This window comes from Ictalurus furcatus, chromosome 9, assembly GCF_023375685.1.
Source record: "Ictalurus furcatus strain D&B chromosome 9, Billie_1.0, whole genome shotgun sequence".
In the NCBI taxonomy this organism is placed as follows: Eukaryota; Metazoa; Chordata; class Actinopteri; order Siluriformes; family Ictaluridae; genus Ictalurus; species Ictalurus furcatus.
In genome coordinates, this window is record NC_071263.1 from 23,959,650 (window position 1) to 23,986,347 (window position 26,698).

A 26,698-nucleotide genomic window follows, 5' to 3' on the forward strand; every position below is an offset into this window, starting at 1 on the left:
AATAAACAATGCCTTTTTGAAAACATCAATATTTTAAGGCCTTCTGAAAATGTCCAGGATTTATATCTACTATTTTGGTGAATTTTTTTCTCCTTATACCAAGTGCAATCGATTGGCAAAACACATTTTGTCTTTAAAGTATTGTTCAAGCTGCATGGCTAAATCACTGACCTTAAACCATGTCAAGTTTGAAATCCTTTTAAATGGACTTTATTTTTGCTTCTGGATGCCACAGTGCTAAAAATGGGACGAAATATCGCAGAGGTAAGAAACAGCAGTATTTAAAGCCCGAATAACTTTCTTCCTCAAGTAGGAAGCATCAGTCTAGTAGGAGGCGTGGGCCAAAGTTTTAAGGCACAATTATTTGTTGAAAGTGATTCAGATGATAATTATCGAATCTCTAAAGGGTCATGGATAGAAATATTTGCTTTATTTTCCAGTGATAAGCTTATCACCTGCCTATTAATTGGAGTTATAGGGCTTTTTATTCTTGGAATTTTCACAGCCTTAGATAGACTCATTTTGTTTTCAAGCCCAGTGAAAGAAATTATCATTATATTTGCCCAAAACAGCTAAAAGAGAAACCGAATGAATTTGATGCAATTTAAAAGTGATGTTTATCCCATATTTAAACGATGGGAGAGATAAAGTCATGCGTGTCCAATCTTATCTGCAAAAAGTGTGTTTGGCTACAGGTTTTCACTCCTGACGAATAGGAGCCACACCTAATAGTCACAACTAAAGACCGAGTTACAGTAAGTTGAATGCTTGCTTGGAATGAAAACCAGCAGCCACATTTGTTCAAATTTACAGATCAAATTGAAAACCCCCTGCAATAAACCATGAGAGAGACATGATGCCAAAAGCATGTACCTACATTCTGCAGACTGATAGGACACATCTCTCTCTCTCAGCACCAGAAATATTTGTCTCATGCCTCTCTGCAGAGAGTATTGACAATGCTGCTCTTATGCGCTTACTTACAGTAACTGCTAAATCAAGATCATATTTATTCCATTATTAAATTCCATAAGCTTTCACACATACATGCTTTGCTATAATTTAAAATATATGTGCACCCTTAAATTTACTATGTTCTTCTTGGAACAAGTTTGTCTTTCATTAGGAGAGTGAGCATACACAAATTTATCCTACATGCTCACAAAACTTTTTTGTGTTTTAACTTTTTAAAGGTTTTTAGTGCCACAACACCACCAAGAGTCATCAACAAGGTGGAATAGGTTACAGGTTTGTTGAGCACGGTGTCCCCAAATGAGTAATCGCTAAGACAGGCAAGGAAGCACAGCTGGGCTTTTTGCAACTGTGAAAAAATATTAATAATATGCATGAATTTGCATAAAATTTAGAAAGATACTGAGAATAAAAGAAGCCAATAGGGCCAACAAAGTAATGTAATGCATTCCCTTTGTATTTTCAAGGGTTTGATAGACTGACAAACTGGACAGCCAAAACAAACGTGAACCTATTCCCTGGCTGTATTTGGACTGTTAAGTACTTGATGAAACTATATACAAGATTCTTCATGGAAGTAGATAGCTTGTATTAAGAGCTGTCAGGTGAGATGATGTACAGTATACAGTATGAATAATCTGTTTTCTAAACCTAAGAGTGCAGCTTATACTCCAAGTGTTTGATATGTAATTTCCAAGTGTTTGATATGTTACGAGCAAATCACGTTGGGGACCTGTAAAATAATCAATGACTAGGTGGAGTGATGCAGCCCAATGCAAAGTGCAGTCACTGTCCACCCGAAAATGTGTTATTTTCCAATAGAAAGCATGGCCTGAAGTGTTTTATTCCTCTTATACTACAGGAATTTTCCAACAGTAACATTAAAAAAAAAAATTATTAAAGAATGACACATCATACTTTTTAGAAGTTTACAGTTATGTGTAATATTGTGGAATGTCTATGAAGCAAGTTAGCTCTTATACTATAAACTATAAACAGTATACATTATAAATACTATAAATGATAAACAATATAAACTATAATCTTACAACTATAAACACTAAACAATATAAGCTATAATTAGTATAAATTGTAAGCAATATAAACTATATAAATAGTATAATCTATAAATAGTATAAACTACACGATATGGACAAAGATTTGTGCACACCTGACCATCACAGCCATATGTGCTTCTTTCCTAAACTTTTCCCACAATGCTTGAAATACACAGCTGTGTAGAATATCTTTGTATGCCATAGAATTACAATTTTTCTTCACTCGAACTAAGGGTCCCAACCCTGTTACAGCATGACAATGTCCCTGTGCACAAAGTGAGCTCTGTGAAGACAGCGTTTGCCGAAGTTCAAGTGGAGTGTCCTGCACAGAGCCCTGACCTCAACCCCACTGAACACCTCTGGGATGAACTGGACTGACGTCTCCTCGCCCAACATCAGTGCCTGAGCTTTTGTGGCTGAATGGGCAAAAGCCATGCTCCACAGTCTAATGAAAGGCCTTCCCAGAAGAGTAGAGGTTATTATAACAGCAACAGGGCACTAAAACTGGAATGCGATGTTCAGAAGGCAAATATGGGTGTTATTGTCAGGTGTCCACATACTTCTGGCTATATAGTGTATTAACAGCATAAAGTATTAACTCTAAATACTATAGCCATAACAGTATAAACTATAAACACTAAAATATAAGCATCCTAATCAATGTAAACTATTAGCACTATACAATATACTGTAAACAGTATAAGCTATAAACAGTATAAACTCTTAACATTATAAACTATAAATAATATAAGGAGTATAAACTGTACACTATATAAGTGTAAACTATAAACAATATAGAGATTGAAAATTCTAAACAGAATAAGATATAAATAGTTTAAACTATAAACCATATAAACACAATAAAGGCCATACATGTCAGTTTACTTTACTGCTTTAGAAAATTAATCAACCCTCTGACCAATCAGAATAGAGAATTCACAGTGATGTGGTAATAGAATATATCACACTGGATATTGGATATATAATGGATATATTATTATGGATATATAATTGTAAATAAATACATATGCAGAATTCTCATGTCATGCCACTGCAGCTTTACTACAAGAACCTACGAGTTTTATGTTTGGACCACTTTTAGGAATATAAAATAGTCTCAATGCTGTCTTATTGAATTGCAGGCCACATCACTGTGTTTGGTTCTTAGCAGCAGTTATTGCAGATAAGTGTTTACTCAGTGTAATTGGTGGCATAATGGAACAGGGCTACGACACTATCAGGAGCATAAAGCAACGCTGAAGAGCTATCAGTTGTGTTCAATAGAGCTGTGAGATTATGAAAATCGCCTGGTGGAGTTAGAGGTTCTGCATGCGTTATTCAGTACCACTAGAAGGTTATCCACTCTACTCCTGTTATCGCCACTGATTCTATGTTTTTACTTTATTCGTGCCATCAAAATTCAATATGATATTTTATACCACATCACTGTTGAATTCTCAGTTCTAATTGGTCAGAATGTGCTGATTACATTTCTAACAGCAAGGCTGGCACATTTTCCAGCTGAAAGGTTTATATTAATGTGTTCCTTTCATAATTGTATCATATAATGTGTTATAATATTTGTTTCTATAGGAACACCTAATTTGCTCATTAAAATTGTGTAATTGTTGCTATGGTGATCTATGAGGAGCTGTTTATTTATCATTTATAGAAGGAGTTTCCCGTGTCAGCGCTTTATATCAGTCAAAGGTAAAGCAGACAAAAAATGGACTCTCATATATACTGCATGGATTATAATTATATACCACAGTGCTGTTGAATTCTCAAATATGATTAGTGTTCACTGTTGATTAATTTTCTATAACAGCAGTTCTGACAATAATGTTGAGTGCAAGGCAAATAACAGGTTTATATTAAGGCACTCCAGCTAAACAGATTCAAAAAGCATGTAAAGAAGATGTTTTTTTTTAGTAGTTTTGGAATGAATCTCCAGTGTCAATGACGACGTTTACATGCACATCAATATTCCGATATTGATTGAAATTTGGTAATTTTCTAGTTAGTATTGAGTCATATAAATACCTCAATCCAGATTCAGTATACTGATTCCCGAAATTCTAATTCCCTTGTAATTTTCCTCTTTTAATTGGAAATTTGCTGCATGTAAACACTTCATTCAGAACATCCACTGAAAGGAGATAGATGTGCATGCTCAGTCCGCACGGAATTGTGGGTAGCAATGGTAGCATCTTGAATCTCCTGGGAAATAACAGTGGGAAAGGAAAAACACAGGTGTAGGTCGGCACACTGTCAACAACCATGTATACAGGAATATTCCGATGCCTGTACGCATGACTGCAACCCGAATATAGACTTTAAACAGAATTTGGTGTGCATGGAAAAGTAGTCAAAGTCTTTAGGACAAAGGCCGTTTCAGTTCCAGCAGTAACATCACAATCTGCAATTTTTGTATTATTAACATCAAAAGAGAGCAACGAAAGGCCATGAGTGAATGACTGTTTACAACTGCTCTAATGTAAGCGATAACAGTAAATAACTTGTTTTGAGGATGCTCCACAGCATTAAAAGTAACCATAAATGAATGAAGTAAGTAAAGTATGATCGCTTTCATAAATATAAAATTGTAATAGTTGGCACATTGCTGTGGAAGAAGAGGAATAAAACACTTCCAGACGTCTTGTTTAACAGTAACTTCACTTTGCATGACATCAACCTGATATTGATTATTTTCCTGTCATATTTCATTACTTACATAGAGATTATTGTATGCACCCTTATTACTTAATATAGGTGCTCACTTTACATTCTCTGTCCATAAATCTGTTAATGTACAAGTGTTTTTACACAAACTTCATTCTCTTGTTCTTCTTTCTTGCAGTCTCAAGGTGAGAATTTAAAGCTCTTTAAAGCTCCTTATCTAAACTTATGTCCTTCGAGGTCATTTTTTGCAATACCACAGCAGGGTGATTGAAGCCGTGCAACACTCTGCACAGTATAAAGAAAAGTGGATTTATTCTGTGTGGGCACGGTCAGGAATAAGCTGACTCAATCAACATATAAACTACTCAATAATGTCATCATTATGCTGTTTTATTCATGAGAATATATGCCTACATTATTTATCGGGCTTATATAACGTATAAACACTGGCAATCTAAGAGCTTTGGAAATTCCCAAAATGACAAAATTGCTTCAGCAATATGTAGTTAAGACCTGCAGTTCAAAATTAAACTATGCAATAAATGTAAGGTATGATTTTTTTTTTATTTTTGTTTGGTTGTGTTGAGTTATGTCGTGTGTGTGTTTATGTGGGTGCAGGAATTTGGCTTGGGATTGAACTGGATAAGCCCAGTGGGAAGAATGATGGCTCTGTCAGAGGGGTGAAGTATTTCAGCTGCCCACCTAAACATGGAGTATTTGCTCCACCTTCACGAGTGCAGCGGTATGTACATGAGTTCTCATATACACTCGTACATCTGAAGTATAGACGTTATTGCAGACCTCAACATTTACACATTTTAACATCGGAGTATACTGCTATGAGTTATCACTAAAAGAGCACCGGCCACATTAAAAATGGATTACAGGAGCTGATCAATATATGAATCCTGAATGATTGAGAGTTTTGTAAGTGTTTTGTGCTCTCCAATATTAGCGTTCATGACACAAAGCCCCGCCCCCTTCCCCAAATCTCACAATAGTAAATAGTAAAATTAGTATAGTAAAATTTTGGCTGGTGCTCTCGCCTCAACTGAATTTCCGAATGTTTTGAGTTCATTTGTGAAATAAAACCTATCAATGACTGTGTTTACACGCACATCAAATTCTGTTTAAGGTTTATATTTGGGTTGGAACCATATTCCGAATACGATGTTTATATGCGTACAGGCACTGGAATATTCCTGGATACATGGTTGTTGTAAATATGGCTGAGTTGCCATTCCTAAATACCTAGCCTACAGCTAAGTATCGGTTAGCACTCACAATTCCTTTCAGACTGAGCATGTGAATACAGTGGAATTTCTGAAGAAGGTATTTAATGCAACAAATTTCTGATTAAAACAGGCATATTCCAGGGGTGGAAATCAAAATTTGGGAATATTGATATGCATGTAAACGTATGTTAGCTAAAATTATTTAAGTGTATAGTTCAAATCAGTTAAATATATTTATTTGGTATGCACATAAAAGAAAATGCCACTTTTGAAAGGAGAAAAAGGACCAAAATTTTGATTGGAAAAACCAAAGAAACAAAAAAAAACCTGTGCCTACAATGAAGTGTCAAATCTAACGTTTCACAAAAAATGCTAGACAAACTTATTTATAAACTTGCTTAAGAATACTCTCCATACACGTTCAAATGGTTTTAACTGTCCCTGCGCTTCTCTTGGACAACACATTGTTCCTCTTTGTGGGTTGACAGGTTAGTTATTGGTGTAAACATACACCAAATCTTACCTCTTCTCTGTACTTGTATTGCTGTGTAACAGTGGTATATCTTCTGCAGAAATTGAAATGCACTCATGGGATATATTGGGGTGTGTCGTCGAATACATCGAACCATTCCGGCTTTTTTGCGAGAGGAAAGTCAGATTTATGTTGCCGCTAATAGAAAAGTGGTTTTGATTTATGTAAAAGGCCTTTCCAGGATGGGTACTACTTTCACTAATGCTGCATGGGATTTTCAGCTAGGCTTCAGAGAGCTGTTTTTCAACTAGATTTGTATATGCTGCATCTTCAGACTGGGTGTGTGACATTCAGAGTCGAAGCACCTAAAAGAAGCGCACATGGGGAAAAATGTACCCAAAAATGTCATGGATAAGCAGGACTGTTTGCAGTTGAATACTCATTTCTGTTATGTCTTGGGGTGTCATTATGAGCTTTATCATTTACTGAGTTTGAAGGAAACTAGTTTTGTTATTATCGTACCAGTCATATGTAAAATGCTCTACATTTACTTGACTTCTACTGTGACTTTGACACTGCATTCATTCGTGATACAGTGCTGAAAATAAAGGCTGTGGGATAACAAAAAAAAGCGAAATATATGTATGTACAGAGGTGCTTGAAAGTTTGTGAACCCTTTAGAATTTTTTATATTTCTGCATAACTATGACCTAAAACAACATCAGATTTTCACACAAGTCCTAAAAGTAGGCAAAGAGAACCCAATTAAACAAATGAGATGAAAATATTATACTTGGTTATTTAATTATTGAGGAAAATGGTCCAATATTACATATTTGTGAGGGGCAAAAGTATGTGAACCTTTGCTTTCACTTTCTGGTGTGACCCTCTTATGCAGAAATAACTGTAACTTAACATTTCCGGCTAACTGTTGATCAGTCCTTCACATCAACTTGGAGGAATTTTAGCCCATTCTTTGGTACAAAACAGCTTCAACTCTGGGATGTTGGTGGGTTTCCTCACATAAACTCTTGCTTCAGGTCCTTCCATAACATTTCTATTGGATTAAGGTCAGGACATTGACATGGCCATTCCAAAGCATTTATTCTTCTTTAACCATTCTTTGGTAGAACGACTTGTGTGCTTAGAGTCCTTGTCTTGCTGCATGACCCATTTTTTCTTGACGTTCACTTCAGTGACAGATGTCCTGACATTGTCCTGTAGAATTTGCTGGTATATTTCAGAATTCATTATTCCATCAATGATGGCAAGCCGTCCTGGCCCAGATGCAGCAAAACAGGCCCAAACCATGATAGTACCACGAGCATGTTTCACAGATGGGGTGAGGTTGTTGTGCTGAAATGCAGTGTTTTCTCCTCCTTTTCTTCTCATTTAAACAAAAAAGGTTCTATTTTGGTCTCATCCATCCACAAAATATTTTTCCAATAGCCTTATGGCTTGTAATTTATTCTTCTTACACCACAACTTTTTTTTTATTCATTAAATAATGACATACATTTTATCCCGTAGTAGTTATGTTTAATGTTCTGGAACGTCTATGTAACAAGTTAGTTCCTCTTATCATGTATGCTGTAGCAGCAGTAGATGGTGGTTCCCTTACCATTTTTTTTCTCTCCCTAGAAGTTAATAATACAAAAAAAAAATGCAGCTTGTGATGTTACTGAGAAATCGCAAAGCTGAAAACTTAAAGCTGCAGCTTTACATGTGACTGATACAAAGCACGGACACTGGAGACTCCTTCCAAAAACGCTAAATAAACTATCTCCTAACAGAAAACTTCATCATGTGGAGCGTCTGCAATATTAGAACGTCTTAAAACCAGCTCGTTAATATAAACCTGGGATTTGTCTTGCAGCTGGAAATATTGCCCAAGCGGCTGATGTAGAGAATTAATCAACCAATCAGAAGCGAGAATTCAACACCATTGTGGTGTAAAATGAAATAATCCCTGCAGTATTCCTAGTCTTGTTTTGTGTGAAAGCAAAGTTCAGATCGGTTCCTATGCACACTGCATAGCAATTCATGTTAATAGTTTTCTGTTTAGATCAAAATGTCGTTTTGTTTGTTTGTTTGTTTGTTTGTTTGTTTTACATTGTTTGTACTTAGTTTTATCTCTTTTTCAGAGTGAGTAAGCGTGCTCAAATACTCATCAAACTTTTGCATCTGATTTGTGACTCAGATTTTATGACTTTCTGGCTGTGTAATGTCATACATTAAATCCTGACAGTGTTTTATTTGTGAACAAGCTGCCAAATCTTTACTTAATACTCAGTCATTTATCATCCTTTCCATTTTGTGCTGTCCTGTTTATTTTCTTTTTGTCAATTTCCTGTATTTTTTTCCATTTCCTCTTTTAGCAGCAATTTACCTCTTCCCTTCATCCCTCTCCCATTGCTACTCATTTCTCCCCAGTTTTTTTTCTGTCAGGTTATCAATGCTCCTTTTTTTTGTTGCATATAGTCTTCTCATCTCTCTGCAGGCTCCTGCTCACTGTTCAGCATCACTCACTCGCTTCACTTGCTGTAGAAGCCATCTCCCGCACCTCTGAGCAATAACGCTATATTGTCAGAAGTGCTGTGATTTTTCCTAATTAACCCTGTGGGCAGTGGTGGAGATGGAGCAGCCAGCTAAGCACTTGCGAACTAATGGAGAGTGCCGATATTTTGAGCAGGAACCAACATCGGCAAAGCAGCCACTTCCGTTTCTATTCACTGGTTTTCATCTTGGCAGAGACTGATCACTTGCTGTTTAAGAAGCAGCCTGCTGCTTTTTGGGTTTTTCCCTCCCTTTTGCAATCAAGAATAGACTGATCTTTTAACATTTCAACATGTGTATAGGCTAATATCAGCACATAATTATATAAATTATTTAGTCTTATTTGATCGCAGTGCTGCACTGGTGTTTTCGTGATTCTCTTTATCATTACTGAAACAGAGAAATTCTAAAATTATAAAGCTGAAAATATACAGAAATATTTAAAATTCTGAAACATTTCTAACAAAGGGGAGAATGTTCAATATTTAATATTCTGGTCACTATTTAAATTTGATCATTTTCTGATCTTGAGTACGTTAACACTTTTTTTTTTTTTTTAACAAAAGACAAAGTTTTCCTTCCGTTGAAGCATGTGTTCAAGCAACACTTCGATGGTTTTGGACTAATATGGTTCATCAGGTTTTACATGCCAGCTCAAGTATCACACTGTCATATCGCCCACTGCTATTCCAAGCTGCCACTATTGGTTCATTGAGGAAGACTATTAACCCTGCTCAGTTATATCCTGTCCTGTTATAAGTCACTATGAAAAAAAATGGACTCACCAAATGAATATATTTTAATTTATATTGTTTTATTTACCTACATATGCGGCTGTTTCTCAATTCTAAGAAAGTAAAGAACTTTCTTGCGTTCTCGTGAAGACAGGTCTTGCCAGGCTACCTTGGAGGAATGAACTCAGAAGGACAGGAGGGCATAGAACACATCTTTGTGAGAATTGAGATGTGCTGCGATTTCCAGTAGTGGGAAAAGACCATCGTCTATCTAAGTAATATGTTTCAGCTGGTTAATAGGTTTACTGTTTACTGGCTGATTAACCAAAAGTTAATTAAGCATGATTTAATGTAGTAATGTAACTAAAAACTAAGCTAACGTAGTTTAGCTAGCGTATGTTAATGAGGGATAAATTCGACTTTTCAACAACCTCATATACATATCTAAATGATGTATCAAAATCTTTCTTTTTAGATACATATTAAGTTTATCGTCATTAATAAGACATTAAAACTCAGTTATGGATCAGGCTTCCATCATCCACCGTTGTTTTGCCACAGTGACTTCTAAAGTCTGCATCCGATGCTCGATATCAAGAACACATCCAGGTAATTTCATGCGTCCCCAGTACTTGTGTTCTTGAGTATTGGAATTGACATTTGCCAGTGGATGATGATTTAGAACTAGTACACAAGGACGCAAGATAAGAACACACATTGAGAAACAGTTGCATGTGTGTTTACAAAAAAAATATAAAACATAGGTTGTGTTTGGTGTGAGCATGCTTTGTGCGAGAGATGTACAGTATGCACTTTCCTTTTCTGAAGTTAGTTATGTGTTCGTTTAAAATTTGAAGAAGTGATCTGAATTTCTGAGCTGAATTTATTGTTTTGTTTTTGTTTCAATGATTCAGAAAGTGTGATGCTAAATTGTAGTTTTTCAGCTTCGTACATTGTTTTTAGTCATTTCCAGAGCACTGTTGAGAGCTGTTAAATATTTAGTTGCTAAAGTTTCCAGTTCTGAGAAATTATCGAGGATACCCTTGTGAAGGGTGACAATATAATGTTGCTGGAGTTTGTAAATTTTGCATTTTTTTTTACTAAAAGATAATATCTATTAAAAATCACTACTTATTTCTACAGCTGCAGATGCTACACTGTTATTTATATTTATTCATTTAGCAGATGCTTTTATCCAAAGCGACTTACAAATAACTGTTGACTTAAATCATCATGTGTGTTATGTATCATGGGGAAAATAACAATGTTTATTGGAGGCTAGGATGTTTAATGAAAATGGTACTAATTGATGTTGGACATGCACTTTGCTCCCAGGATCCATGGCTCTGTGGACTGCCTGTCAGACCTGTCCTCCTCCCGATACAATCACACCTTCACTGGTGAGCTAACGCTAGTGGCATGTCCTCTTTTCTCTTGTGGCACACATGCTATAAACGCCAAAGTGCTTTGAGATATAATTACAGCAGTTGCATTGGGAACTTAGAGTAATTGTGTGTGGTTGTGTCTGTGTGTGTATGGTCCAGGAATGCGTCGTAGTTTGAGCACCACTTCAGCCATTGCCACACAGAGAGAGCCAAATCGGAAGACTCAAGCTAACCGGTGAGAAATAATTAATTAACATCTAGCAAATACAAGCACATGTGGTCATATTAAGCCATATTCAGAGTTCAAAAGTTATTTCAATATTTATAAGGAAAGTTCTCAGTAATTAGAATTTGCTGACTTGGTTGCCTAATTGAAATTTCTGAATGGTTCAGTAAGATTATTAAATGTACCCCTTTGCAGTTCACTTCTCTGAATTTGCCAGATTTTTGGATGATAAATGACTGAACTCTTGGCACAGCAGGTTTTCAGTTGTGTCTAGATGATTGCCTTTTAAAGAGAAGCACTTTGATTTAAGCCCATTTTTTTTAAAAAAACAAGCAAACAAAAAACAGGGGATTGAAAATCTGTGCTAAAGAAGAATATTCACCTTTGTTATGAATATTCAATATGATGTTTTAATATTCAATCTGATGTTTGGATTAAAGCAAGAGACAAAATATAAAATACAGGTTTGAATATTATGATAATATGCAAATGAGAAGTAAGCAAGGATTCAAATGAATATCTAATTGTAGTTTTCTAATATATTGTGTATTTATTAAAGCTGATTCTCAGGACACGTATGTGGAAAGGCTCCTATTTATTATACAGTCATCATGAATATTTATCAAGTGATGAAGTCCAAAGATCTGTCACTGCCAATGAAGCAAGCCAGCATTAGGCTGAAAAATCAAAACACACCCAACATAGAAAACAAAAACATTATGCGTGCCCAAATCAATTGGTTAGTGCATTCTTAAAAATGAAAGAATGCACTGGTGAGCTCAGGAACACAAAAAGGCCCAGAAGACCATGGAAAACAACTGTGATAGATGACAGAAGCCTTCTTTTTCTGGTAAAGATAAACACCTGCACAGCAGTTGGCCAGATCAAGAACACGCTCCAGGAGATATCTGTGTCAAAGTCAACAATCAAGAGAAGACTTAATCAGAGTAAATAAAGAGGGTTTACTAAAAATGTAAACCATTGGTAGACTTCAGACTGGAAGTTTAGATTAGAGTCAGAAACATTTAAAAAAAAAAAAAGCCTGCGCAGTTCTGGAACAAGATCCTTTGGACAGATGTGACACAGACCAACTTGTACCAAATGATAGGATGACCAGAGTATTGAGAAGGAAAATCACTGGTCATGATCTGAAGGATACCACCTCATCTTATGGAATGGATATGTATGGCAGCTAATGGACCTGGTTCCCTTGTATTTATTGATGATTGACTGCTGACAAAAGCAGCAGGATGAATTCTGGAGTGTATAGGGCTATATTATTTGCTCAGATTTAGACAAATTCTTCAAAACTCATTGAATGGTGCTTCACAGTGCAGATGGACAATGACCCGAAGCAAACTTAGAAAGCAACCCAAGTGTCACGATCTCCCCTACTGGCAGCGCGCTCGGAGAGACGGAGGGCGCACGCATGCGCGAGCTACGTGCACAAGTGCTCAGCGAGCGCATGCTCTTTGGATGTTGATATCCGTGACATTGTTTACTGTGGACACGTGCGTTTGTTTTGTTTCTGTTCTGTCTCCTACCTGTTTTGTCATTGGTTGTTGTTCAAGGGTGTGGCTTCATTGTTTTCAGCTGCCAGCACTTAACACTGATTATGTTCAGGATATATACTGCTTGCTTCCCATTACACCTTGCGGAGTATTAATTAGAGTTCTATAGATTATTTAGGTTAACGTTAGATTAGTTCACTTTGTCCACGCTGGTGTTTTCCGCTCCCAGTTCCCTGTCTTAGTTTCTTGGTTCATGTTCCATGTCCCATGTGAATGACCTTGTTTCTCGTTTCCTCGTTGTGATTTCCGCTTTGCCCAGCTTTTACCTGTTTGCCGATCGCCTGACCCTTTGCCTGTCTGGACTAGGTTTTTGGGTTACGATTTGGATTTGTCTGCCTTTGTCTCCTTTAATAAAACTGTTTAACTGCACTTGCATCCAGATCCTACTCCCTTACGTCTCGTGATGTGACAGAATACTCCGCCCAACATGGATGCAGCAGGAAGATGGGGGAGACGTCATGCTACGCAAACCATGAAAGCAACAGGAGAAGAGGGAGAGCATCAGGACAGTAAATGTATGGATTACTGGCCACGTTTCTTATTTGTGCAGTTTCCCCAGAGGACTACCGCTGAACTCCGGCCTGAGACATATGGGTTAGAGAGCTACCCGATGATGTTCCTGTGCCACTGCCAAGTGTACTTCTGTACACTGGCGTATCCAAAGCCTGACAAGAAACAATGGCTTGGGTTCTTAGTGTCCCGGTTTTGCGGCCTGGCCCGTGACTGGGCGGAGCAGCTGGTACATACAGGGTCCACCGCCCTCAATGTTGTCACTCAATTTGCGGAACTTTTTCTGGAGGGGTTCACGCAACCATGGCAGCTACACGGCCTGGATTTACCGGGGTGGAGCGTCAATGGGATGCCGCAGGCTGACCTGCCATTCCACATCTATTATGAGGGAATTGACAGGGCAGCCTACACAGCTCCGCTTCAGGTTCCGGCCAACGTGGGGGAGGTTCCACCGAGATGCATGACTGAGGGCTGTGGGAAAGAGACTCGGCTACAATGTCCCACATGTAAGAAGATAGGTCTCCAGGAAGCATTTTTCTGCTCTGAAGAATGCTTCGATATCAGCTGGTGTAACCACAAGCATCTACACAAGAAAACCGCTGTGGAACTACAGCCCGAGGTCAACGTAGCGATTTCAGAGCTCCAGCTTGAGACCCACGAGGTGGTCTCGCATGCTGAGCTCCAGCCAGAGGTCAACATGGTGACCTCACAACCAAAGCTCGAACCTGAGACCCATGAGGTGGTGTCACCCACCAAGCTTTAGCCAGAGGTCAACGTGGCAACCCCAGAGCTCCAGCTTGAGACCCACAAGGAGGTCTCAGCATCTGAACACCAGCCAGAGGTCAACGTTGCGACCTCAGCCCCAAAGTTTCAGCCGGAGACCCATGAGGGGGTCTCAGTGCCAGAACCCCAATATAAGGTCACCTTCCTGTTAGAGGTCAATGAGGCGACCCCCCCCCCCAAGTCCTGTTCCTGTCCCAGGTCGAAGAGACGACCAACCCAAGCTCTGCTCCTGCCAAGTTCCTGTCCCAGGCCGATGCCGAAGTCATTAACGAACAAGTTGCGCTCACGTCCGAGTCCACTGACACGGACGACCAAGTTCCGCTCACGACCAAGTCTGCTGACAAGGATATCCAAGTTCTGCTCACGATCGAGTCTGTTGACACAGACAACCAAGTTCTGATCACGCTCGAGTCGGCTGACACAGACGACCAAGTTCTGCTCACGCCCCAGTTGAATGACACGGAGGACCAAGTTCTAATTGAGCTCGAGTCCACTGAAGACATCGCTCTGTGTTCCAGCTTCGCGGAGGACGTCGCACTGCATTCCAGCTTCGCAGAGGACGTCGTCCCGCTTTTCTGTTCCGATGAGGATCTCGCTGCGCTGTTCTGTTCCGATGAGGACGTTGCTCTGCTTTTCTGATCCGCTGAGTACGCCACACAGTCACTTGGTTCAGCTGGGGACATTTTGCCCCGGGGGCCAGGACCGCCAATGGAGAGGAGTACTTTGTGGCACTCCAGGAGGAGTGCCCTTCGGGGGAAGTTATGTCACGATCTCCCCTTCTGGCAGCGCTCAGAGACGGCGGGTGCACGCATGCACGAGCTACGTGCACGGGTGCTCAGCGAGCTCATGCTCTTCGGATGTTGATAACCATGACATTGTTTACTGTGGATACGTGCGTTTGTTTTTTTTCTGTTCTGTCTCCTCCCTGTTTTGTCATTGGTTGTTGTTTAAGGGTGTGGCTTCATTGTTTTCAGCTGTCAGCACTTAACGCTGATTATGTTCAAGAAATATACTGCTCGCTTCCCATTACACCTTGCGGAGTATTAGATAGAGTTCTATAGATTATTTAGGTTAACGTTAGATTAGTTCACTTTGTCCACGCTGGTGTTTTCCGCTCCCAGTTCCCTGTCTTAGTTTCTTGGTTCATGTTCCATGTCCCATGTGAATGACCTTGTTTCTCGTTTCCTCGTTGTGATTTCCGCTTTGCCCAGCTTTTACCTGTTTGCCGATCGCCTGACCCTTTGCCTGTCTGGACTAGGTTTTTGGGTTACGATTTGGATTTGTCTGCCTTTGTCTCCTTTAATAAAACTGTTTAACTGCACTTGCATCCAGATCCTACTCCCTTACGTCTCGTGACGTGACACCAAGACTGTTTTAAGGCAAAGAAATGCAATGTTCTGCATTGATAAAGTCAGTCACCTGACCTGAATCCTGAAGGCCAAACACCTCAGGAACAAGCAGGATCTGAAGACTGCTGCAGTAAAGCCTGGCAGAGTATCACACAGATTTTAAAATGTGCTGCAAATCATACAGCAATCTTAAACTTGAAAGTCTATTCATTACTTAATTTCAACTTCAGTATACGTGGTTGACAGCTTAAATAACTTCCAATTGTCCAAGTATGTATGGACATGACTGTATATACTAGGCCTGATTAATATTTTGAGTGTGTATACGCTGTCCAAAATGTGTTTCACTTTGAAAAGTTGTGGTTACAGCAAACTGTCAGACAGTGGTGCAGGACTTAATACTGCTCCCAGCTCAAGCTGATGTTTGTGCACAATTCCAGTCTTAAATCGTCACTGTGTTCGTGTAACTCAACTCAAGCCAACTGTGCCGAAACGATGTAAACTGCTAAGCAGAGAGGAATTGGCCTCATCAGAAATGCACACAGTGATGAATAGCTGTTCTAGTATGTCCATTTTCAACAACTCATAGTGAGAATTTATAGTCAACACTTCTATTAAAATGCATTGGAAAGGCAGGACCTTCCTGATTGTAGCCAAGAGGCAAGCAAAACAATCATGAAAAATATAGGCCCTTCCACAGCAAAGTAATTCAGTCATAAGTTCATAACATTGGTGCTGCGACCTCACATGAGGTCACCTGAGATGCATATGGCATCACAGCTGACTTTTACCAACCATTATTGAAATTCTATGTAGATAAACTTAAATATTGTAAAAAAAAATCAAATAAAAAATAAAAATTCCCCTTAATCATACATAAATTGTATTTTTTAAGCCTACTTTAAACACACAAGTTCAGGATCATAAGAGTTTAAGAGGTCCTGTAAGAAGTTTAAGTGGTTTAGCAGTTGAGTCTACTATCACCTACGGGTGTCCAGTGACAAGATCTTATTATATACTGGCTATATACTGTAAAAGATCAAATTGTGTTTGGAGGTTCTTAAATTTATATTTGCCAAAGAGTGTTGAATAGGAAGTAAATGCAGGAACTGTAGTAATGAGAGCAAACAATTAGCTGAATGTCTAACATTTACAGCAGTATGAAGGTTCAGTGGAATTTACAGTTTTTCTGGCTAAATTGCAGAAAAACTGAACTAATGCAATTATCATGGATATGCCGGAAGGAACTCGGGACTACAGTTCTCAGCAGCCACTGCACCCCACTGTATCCCTGTCACATGACCACCTGCACCTGATTTGCATTTATGTAAACTAGCACTCGTGTGTGTATATATACTGTATATATGATCACAGAATGATCAGTGTAAATTGTTATTTTGTTTAAAGTTCTTTTTTTTTCCATTTAGTAATGCCCTTCAGACACTAAATAAGATAGTTACATGTCTCTCAAAAGACAAAATACTAACAATTTACAATGATCATCCTGTTCAAAAGTTTACATCCCCCTGGCTCTTAATGTATCGTGTTATCTTCTTGAGCATCAGTGAATGTTTGCACCTTTTGCAATGGTTGTGTACGAGTCCCTCAGTTGTCCTCAGTGTGAAAAGATGGATCTCAATATCATATAGACACTGTTGGAAAGCGGTCAAATATGCAGAACATGCTGGAAAAGCAAAGAATGTGCAGGACCTGGAAGATTTTTCTTAAGAACAGTGGACAGTTTAACTGCCCAGGACAAACAAGGGACTCCTGAACAACTATCACAAAACATAAAAACAATCATGGATCATCCAGGTAACGACACACAGTTTTAAGAATAAAGGGTATGTAAACTTTTGAATGGGGTCATTTTTATCAATTCAGCTATTATCTTGTCTTGTAGACTATATGTAAACATCTGTTATGTGAAATAGCTTATTCAGGACAGTACTAAATTAAAAACAGTATGGGATTTTTATGATCCCTTTTATTTTGTTAACAGTATTTAGATTTAGCAGATTCTGCAAGTGGTATGCAAACTTTTAACTGTATATTAAACTTAATCTGCACTTGCATCAGTCTTCGCCTCCATATGGTGACAGCAATGCATTATCGTGTGAATCCCAATTTGACTGTCCTATGAAACTTGTAATGTAAAATTTGTGATGAAAACTGGTTGATAAAATAAAAAATGCATTATTTCAATATATATAGGTAATTATGCAGCAATTGCTCAAAGTTTCTTACAAGTAGTTACATACTTTGAATATTGAATTTTAAAATACAGGTTATCTGTAGCAGAATAGAAGAATGCTATATTATATACTGTAATAGTATCTATCTATAGAATACTATAATTACTCAGAATTGAATAGATCATTATATAGTTAGCTTATACTAGTTGCATCAGGATGGTTGAGTCAGAATATCAAAAGCCAGATTTTTCTTATCTAGACCTCTTGGCACAGCAGTTTTTCCAGTTGTGTCTAGACCACCACTTTAAGTCGAGAGCACTTTCCTTTAAACCTGAAAAACAAAAAAACTCGGGGAATAGAAGATGTTAGAAAACTGTTAGGAAATAGAAAACTAAAGGAGCAAACTTTTTCCTTTTTGCTGTCAATTTCATTATGATGTAGCATAGAAGCAAGAGATAATACAAGATACAGGCTAGAATATTATGAGAATATACAAATGAGTAAAGTATGTAAGCAAAGATTCAAATGAAAAACTAATAGTAATTTTCTAATATCTTTATTTTTCCATTAGTTCTTCCATTGCAAAGCATCACTTGCAATAACTACTTATATATATATATATATATATATATATATATATATATATATATATATATATCCATTAGGGTTTGAGTAATTACTGCACTGTAGCACCAATACCTAGTAGTTTTTGTGTAAGTCATTATGTAATTAAATACACACCATCTAAAGAATATACCAGGCATTAATTATTAGTGGGTTACTGTGCTGTAATCTAGAGTGCTACTAATAGGTTATGATCAAATTTGATTATACATGTGATTATTGTGCTGTAATATCCTGGCTAGTCGTTAAAACATATCTTCGCCACACTTGATTCTTATATTTTTAACAAAACACCAGAGCAGATGATATTTAGATGATACATATATAGTATTTACCTTTGGAAATATATGTAGTGAAAGGTAATTTAGTGAAATCTGCATTATGTTTACTGTGAGTCTGCATTACATGTACTGGTGTTGAATACATTTCATAGAATACTTGAAATGTGAAATTGTATGAATCATCATATTGAAACAATGAATAGGAAATGTGTAATTATAACATTTCAGTCAAACTGTTTTCCAAGGCAATAATAACTATACAAAATGGTCTTTATGGATTACATTTGTATTTGTATTATTATTTATTTTTTATTTATTTTTTATTTTTTTTAAAAATCTATCTCTGGTTTATTGTACAGCAACCATTTGTCCAGCACACCCCGACGATGGAACACTCTCAGCTCTGCCTCGGCTGCAGCTTCTCTTCGAGGTCCAGGCACTCTAGGTGGCACAGTCAGCTCCTCTGGCGCGGACAGCGCTGTCAAACTGCACCTGGGCATGCAGGTCCTGCTCAGCAGTGCCAATGAAATGGGCACCATCCGCTACGTTGGCACTGCTGACTTTGCACCAGGCCTCTGGCTGGGCCTGGAGCTGCGCAGTGCTAAGGGGAAGAATGACGGTTCAGTTGGCTCTAGGCGCTACTTTAGCTGTCGGCCTCTCCATGGTGTCCTGGTGCGCCCGAGCAGGGTCACCTACCGCGGTATTAATGGAGCCAAGCTGGTTGATGAAAGCAGCTGAGACCACAAGCTATTATCTTTTTTTTTCCACTTTCACCTGTCTCTCAGCTCTGTCATGCTCTTTTTCTTCTCTAGTAAATAAGCAGCTGGATGGATGGAGGGACGATATGCTGCCAGAGGACGAGATGAAGCACTTTGAAAGCACAAAGGACAGGGTTATTAGTCAGCAATTCAGTCTCTGTAATGAGATTTATTGTGTGTTGTTTGTGTTCTGGATGATGTTTACCGGGGAATTGAGTTCAATCATTTGTTTTCCTACTAGAGAACGTTCACCTTGGAAGTGAGGTCAGTTATTTAAGTTATACTCAAGTTATTATTAAGTGAAATTTAGTTAATCCGTGATTGTGATTTTTTAAAATTTTATTTATTTATTTTTTTGTGAGAGCTCAATATTTTATTTGGTTTGTTAGGTGAATAGCTGAACAGTAGCAATTTGTAAGCACTTTAAACAAAGAAATTATGCGCATTATTACATTGACTTTCATCAAGAATATGGTATGATTAACTGTGAACTAATAATATTAATGTTATAAAGCATTAGTAAGGTATTATGCACATTGTCAAGATGTTTATGAAAATGCCTTATACTTTATAGCATTGTATACTATGTAATATGAATTAACATGATGAATTATAAGCAGTGCTCATAGCATATTATAACACCATTACCAAGGAAACCAAGCTGGGGCAGAATTCTTTACAGTATTGATATAATGTGTTATAAACCATGCTTATAATGCATTTTGTTTACAATTTATAAATGTGTTATAAACATTGCTATAAATGGTAATTATTTTTCATAAATAATTATAACAATTTGAATAATGCCTTATGTATGCATTATAACAAGAAATTATTGCATTGAAAGGTCATTATATGTATGGCCTTCATAGAAAATGTTACTGTAGGGTGTTACTATTTTTCCTTTATGTTTTTCCCTTTGTGATGCATTTATGATTTATGCATAACCTTGGGATAAAAAAAAAGAAAAAAAAAAAGAATGAGTTCATATTGTTGAGAATGAGGCCAAGATCACTGCATACAATAGCACTTTAATGGTGTTACTACTGAACTTGCACATTTTCCCTCCCAATACTAATTTTTTTAAACAGTTGTGTGTGTGTATAGACTTGGTTTAGTGTTGCTATTTTTACTCTGAGCATTTCGATTTTGCTAAAGAAAGTGAAAAACATAATGGAAGCTTTCTCTCAAAGCCTTTGCCTAGTCAAAATCATTTAACTCACATTTATCATTTACACTTCTGATTTCCTTCTGAATGCATCTTCAGGAAATAAATTTTCCAGAAGACTTATTCCAGTGTAGCTGTGTATTCATTTGAAAAAGTCTCAAAATGGGCACAAAATATGACTTTTATTATAATTATCTGAAATAATGATATATGTATGTATGTATGTGTGTGTGTGTGTATACAGTATTTCACAAAAGTGAATACACCCCTCACATTTTTGTAAATATTTGATTATATCTTTTCATGTGACAACACTGAAGAAGTGACACTTTGCTACAATGTAAAGTAGTGAGTGTACAGCTTGTGTAACAGTGTAAATTTGCTGTCCCCTCAAAATAACGCAACACACAGCCATTAATGTGTAAACCGCTGGCAACAAAAGTGAGTACACCCCTAAGTGAAAATGGCCCAATTAGCAATTAGGGGAGCAGGTGTGTTAAATTTGGTGTCATCGCTCTCACACTCCCTCATACTGGTCACTGGAAGTTCAACATGGCACCTCATGGCAAAGAACTCTCTGAGGATCTGAAAAAAAGAATTGTTGCTCTATATAAAGATGGCCTAGGCTAAAAGAAGATTGCCAAGACCCTGACACTGAGCTGTGGCACAGTGGCCAAGACCATACAGCGGTTTATATTATATATATGTATATACACACACACACACACACACACACACACACACACACACACACACACACAGTGTCATAAAAAAAAAAATAACTGCACCCTATGGAAACTGCTTGCTTTTTTGACATATTTGGACAAGCAAACATTTGATCCTCTTTGAAACAGTACTTATTAAGAAATCTGATACACTCTAACAAATGACATAAAACTTACATTTTATAGTAATTATCACAATTGAAATGAACAACACCCCTACATTTTTCACACCTTCAAATCCATAAAATTGGAATCAGGTGTTCAAGATTGTGTGCCAGTGTTCAGAACCTGCTTAGGGAGTGCAGGTGGAACCTGTCTCTACATACATAGTGTTGCAAAAATTATGCAAAAAGAAGTCTCCAAGAACCACAAATCACAAGATATGCTAGTAAGTCTTGCAACTGTTCATGTTAAAGTACATGCTTCTACAATCAGAAAGAGATTTGACCTGCATGGGAGGTGTGCCAGGAAACAGCGTTTGCAAGACTACAGTTTGCCAACTGTGAAGTGGTGGAAATGTTATAGTTTGGGGTTTTTTGAAGCCTCAGGGACTGGACTGCTTGCATTAATTGATTCAACTATGAAGTCTGCATCATATCAAAGAGTGCTTGAAGATAATATGTGGCCATCTGTCCAAAAGTTGAAATTGAACTGAAAGTGGATCTTTCAACAGGATAATGATCCTAAACACACTAGCAAATCCATCAAGGAATGACTCAAAAAGAAGAAATGGAGGGTTAGGGAATGACCTAGTCAAAGCCTGGATTTGAATCCCATTGAAATGATGTGGGGGCATTTGAAACGCACAGTTCATGCAAAGAAAACCCTCTTGCAACTGAAAGAATATTGCATGGACGAGTGGTCAAAAATTCCAGCAAGCCTGGTGGTCAATTATACAAAACACCTACAAAAAGTTATTTCTGCTAAAGGGGGCAATACCAGCTTCTGAGGCCAAGGTTGTAATTACTTTTTCCACAGAAGAAAATCACATCTATTGATATTTCTGTTGAATAAATGACTGAAAAAGCTGATTTTCCTTGTGGTTTTGTTCAAGCATATCAACTTTATTAATAGGCACTGTTTCAAAGATGATCAATTGTTTGCTTGTCCAAATATGTCAAAAAAGCCAACAATTTCCATGGGGTGTACTTATTTTTTCACATGACTGTATATATTACTAAGCCCACAGCATCACTGCTGCTGTTCCATGTTTCTCTCCAGTTATTTTACTGCACTTAATGCATTAAATTGCTTAAATGACTCGAGGATTCATTTGCTGCTGAGGTATAATTACAGGGAAACCAGCCAAACAACTGTATTTACAGGACAGGGTGTCGATTACACTTGATGTAGCATCGTAGTGGAATTCTCTGTAACAGAAAGAAAGATGTAATTTGAATTTCCTTTAGGAAAAGAGAACGTTCCATCCTAAGCATTTTCTTCAGATAAATCCGTGTTTACAGGAGTGAGAACACCATATGCTCCTTTTGATTGTCCCAGCGTTACCCCCCGCCCCCAAACACACACACAAATTCCTGTCCAATTCCCTTGCACTCCATTCCAAAGTGAGATGGGATGGTAAAAGTGATCTCATATTGATACTCAAGTCCAAACAGAGCACAGCTCTTTCCCATGAGGAGAGATGGTGCTCTCTGTTCTGTATGCAGTGTGGAAGAGTCGTCCAGGTCTGCAGTTTGTTTGTTGTGTATTTTGTCTGAATTTAAATGAGCTGCTTTGATTGCAGATACTGAGCTCTGTGGTTTGTTTACTTGTAGTGTATAAATGGGTTCCTGCCAAATTTCCAACCAACACTACTACTACTACTACCTCTGCTACTGATACTAATAATAATAATAATAATAATTGTCATCATCATCTCTAAATTTACTGTATAATCTTAAGCCTTAAGCCCTACATGTGAAGTGCCAATACATGCATGTATTCAATCAATACATAGTTACACAAGAAGCAGGGATTTCACTCCCTGTTCCTCATAGCCCAGAGTTAACTGGTTAACTGGATCACACTAATGCGTATGGAAACTGACAAAAAATATTACGTTTATCTCCATTATAAGAGAGAGCTTTTCTTACCCCCCCCCCCCTTTTTTTCAGTAATCAGCTTAGTGCCTACTCAGAGCATTCTCTACTGCGCCACTGGCTATCAACACAATTCCAGCTGATTTTTTTTTTTTTTTTTTTTTTTTTTTGCTTCCAGTGATGAATTGTGCCAGGGCATTTCTTACAAATCTGGAAACAAAAAACCTCATTTAATCTATACACTAACCAAACACTTTATTAAGAACACCTGTATACCTGTTCGTTCATGTAAATATCTACTCAGCCAGTCGTGTAGCTACAGTGCATAAAATCATGCAAATACGGTCTGGCAGCTTTGGGTAATCATTGCCTTAAGAAGTTCTTGATCAACTTAAGCCAGGTGCACACTGTGATTTTTAATAGTTCTTTGTGACTGTTGCTTGTCAGACTGTACGGACATGATCCCCACTGTAAGCCATGTCACACTGGAGGATCTCAGTTGTCATTAATGTCAGACTGTACGACAGTCAATAATCCAGTCTAGAAGTTATGAAAGCATGCATTATTTTCTAAGTATTGTGTACGGTTAGCATTTTTAAAAAAAATTATTTTGGCTATGTTTCCCAGATGATAATAAGCAGTTTTAGAGACATTAGCATGTAAGGTTACGCCAAGGTTCTTAACTGAAATTTTTAATTTTACATAAAAGCTGTCAAGCTCCGGGGCAAAACAACCTTACTGCAGACAGACTTGGTGCCCAACAGCAGAATTTCTGTTTTATTAGAAGGAAGTTTATATGCATATCCTCTGTATTGATGCAAATTTGAATCCTTTGGAATATTGTTGTTGTCTAGTAGTCCATAAAATAAGAGGACTGGATTTCTTTCTTCATAATGTTCACAAGTTGTGGAGTAGGGTGAAAAAAGATTGGGGTACAATTACTTAACAGGTTCTAGATAATTACTTTCCTGTCCTCCTTATTACTACTGTTATTGGGGGAAAAAAAACCTTTCACACCATACTTATCTGCCCTCCTGAATTCTGGGGAAATAGCCAAAAGCCCCTGGTTTAATACTAGAGTATGGAATTATGGAAACTGCATTTTAAACAACAAAATGACAGGAAAAAAAAACAGAGATGGGACAACAGGTCTAAATGTTTGTAGAAAACATTATTATTAAAAGATGTATGGCCCTGTTAAATATTTTTAAAATTAACCATTTATTGAATTCAATTGAACTGAAACAAAGAGACCAAAGAGCAATAATTAAATTTTCTGCAAAGATGGATATAGCGCTTATATACACAAAAGCTTCTTTCAGAAGCCACAGGTTAACTGAAAATAGATGGAATGAGAGAGATCAGTACCTCAATTCCTCTTTGAGTTAAATACACAAATTTACACCTCTTTCACAAGAGTCGCACAAATCCTCGCAGTGTTCATACAACAGTAAAATTATTCACAGACATGACATTTTCCCTGACCACTTAATCCCTTTTCAAATACCAAGGCAACTGATTACCTTCCTGCTAATATATGCCAGGCGCCTTTAACATCAACCAATCTGCTAAACAGAAACCATTAACAATTAATTTATTTCATTAAATTTCAAGTCAGATGAAAACTGCTGTAGTTTAAAAGCTAACCAAATTCAAGAGTGAACAAAATGATGCATAAATGAGTGGAGCGGTTTGCCTTATGAAGCACACCCATTAATAATTTACACAGCTTCCAAATAATAAATTAACAAATGAATAAATAAACAAGCAGGCAAGCAAACATCAACAAACTTGTTTTTCCCTGTGAATGTGATAAATGATGTAAGGGCATTTTGCAGGTAAAGTTCTTATGAGCGACTCCAGCACAATCTCCTAACCTTTAACCTCTACAAAACTCCCAGTTCTCTCTCCATCTAATGAATTCATAAAGATGAATATATTAAAACAGTCAGTCTCATCCCAGACATTGCTGGTAGTGACAAGCAAATGTTGGTCTTGCTCAGAAGCATGGTGAGGGGAGGGGGATGCCTGGTGGTCGTGAGCTGAGGTGGGCACAGACGGATGGCACAGTGTTTCAAGCGGGCACTGAATAAAAGAGTCTAGGAGTGAGGAGAAGATGGAGGGTTAAAGCACTGTGGCATTGTGCCCATCCATCTTAGGGAGTCTGGAGTCCTGAACTGTTCCCATTGTCACCAGCAGGGGACGGCTGTCCTCAGCGGTGCCAGTCCGGCCTAGTGAGATGGGTCTCTGCTGGTTGGCGAGGGCAGGAGGTGGCACGGCATTCTGGGGTCCAGACATTGATTCCAAAGGCAGACCCTGCTCCTGGTAGCCATAGCCAATGTTGCCGCAAGGGAAGCGGCGCAGTCTGTAGAGTGGTACAGGGGGCAGGGCTGCTGAATCCAGCAACAGAGGGGCCGGGGCAGGTTGGGGAGGAGGGGGCAAGAGAGGCCTGCACTTCCCCTGTTGCTGTTGCTGGATCTGAATTTGTTGTTGTTGCTGTATTTTTTGCTGCTGCTGGATCTGGATCTGTTGTTGTTGCTGTTGAAGTTTCTGCTGTTGCTGCTGCTGGATCTGTATCTTCTGTTGCTGCTGGATCTGCATCTGCTGTTGCTTGTGCTGGTGCTGCAGGCCCAGAGCATCAGCGATACTTCCAGTCCTGCCAGAGAGCTCATGGCCTTGATTTCCTGCCTGCCTCTGTGCCTGGGCCTGCTGCCTCTTTTGTTGTTGCTGGAGAAACCATGAACCATATGTAGGATTCCACAAGTTGGTGGGCTTTCCATTACGGTTCTCCTTCTCACCTGTAGGAGCCTGAGCAAAACCCAGGTTGACATGGCCTCCATCCTGGGGAGCAGGGACAACAGAGGCGGACTTGCTGCAGGCCGGCAGCACAGATGCCGAGGACACTGGCGGATGGGAGTGGAGCTGGGAGGCAGTACCAGGTACAGGTTTGTTGTCAGATGAGCGAGCATTCATCAAGAGAGCCTCAGCAGCTCTCTTGGCCTCCTCTGAGCGGGTCTCAGTGGTGGAAGATGATGTTTCCTCTATGCCCTGGGGGGCGGTTAGTAAAGAGGGTGCAGCAGGGTCATCTGGATGCATGGGCACGCGCTCTTCCTCCTCAGGCATCGGGCCATACTCAACAGGTAAAGGTACGTTTACCACATCTGGATCCTGAGGATGAGAAGGATAACACAAACAGGAAAAACTTGAACTTTAGTTTTTTTTTTAGGAAAAACTAAACATGAAGTTACAAAACTTAAGACTTGCTCAAGTATCCTTCCAGGGCACTGGTACATCTCCTCTATTTTGTTGTTATTATTTATTATTATTTATTATTATTATTATTATTATTATTATGGCAATGGTACTAAGTAAATT

General features: G+C 38.3%; 2 protein-coding genes across 3 annotated transcripts in view; one reads left to right on the plus strand and one right to left on the minus strand.

Moving 5' to 3' along the window:
* zgc:103755 (uncharacterized protein LOC449988 homolog) overlaps positions 1-20,718 on the plus strand; it is a 65,901-nt gene extending 45,183 nt beyond the window's left edge. For both annotated transcript variants that reach the window (XM_053632570.1, XM_053632569.1), the window contains 4 exons: positions 5,331-5,454; positions 11,045-11,109; positions 11,254-11,329; positions 18,993-20,718. In XM_053632570.1, the coding sequence (XP_053488545.1) occupies positions 5,331-5,454; positions 11,045-11,109; positions 11,254-11,329; positions 18,993-19,371 (644 nt within the window). In that variant the 3' untranslated portion in view covers positions 19,372-20,718. The remainder of the gene's footprint in view (positions 1-5,330; positions 5,455-11,044; positions 11,110-11,253; positions 11,330-18,992) is intronic.
* Positions 20,719-24,420: 3,702 nt separating this feature from the next.
* alk (ALK receptor tyrosine kinase) overlaps positions 24,421-26,698 on the minus strand; it is a 226,464-nt gene continuing 224,186 nt past the window's right edge. The window contains exon 27 of the mRNA XM_053632582.1: positions 24,421-26,491. Coding sequence (XP_053488557.1) covers positions 25,448-26,491 — 1,044 coding nt within the window. The 3' untranslated portion in view covers positions 24,421-25,447. The remainder of the gene's footprint in view (positions 26,492-26,698) is intronic.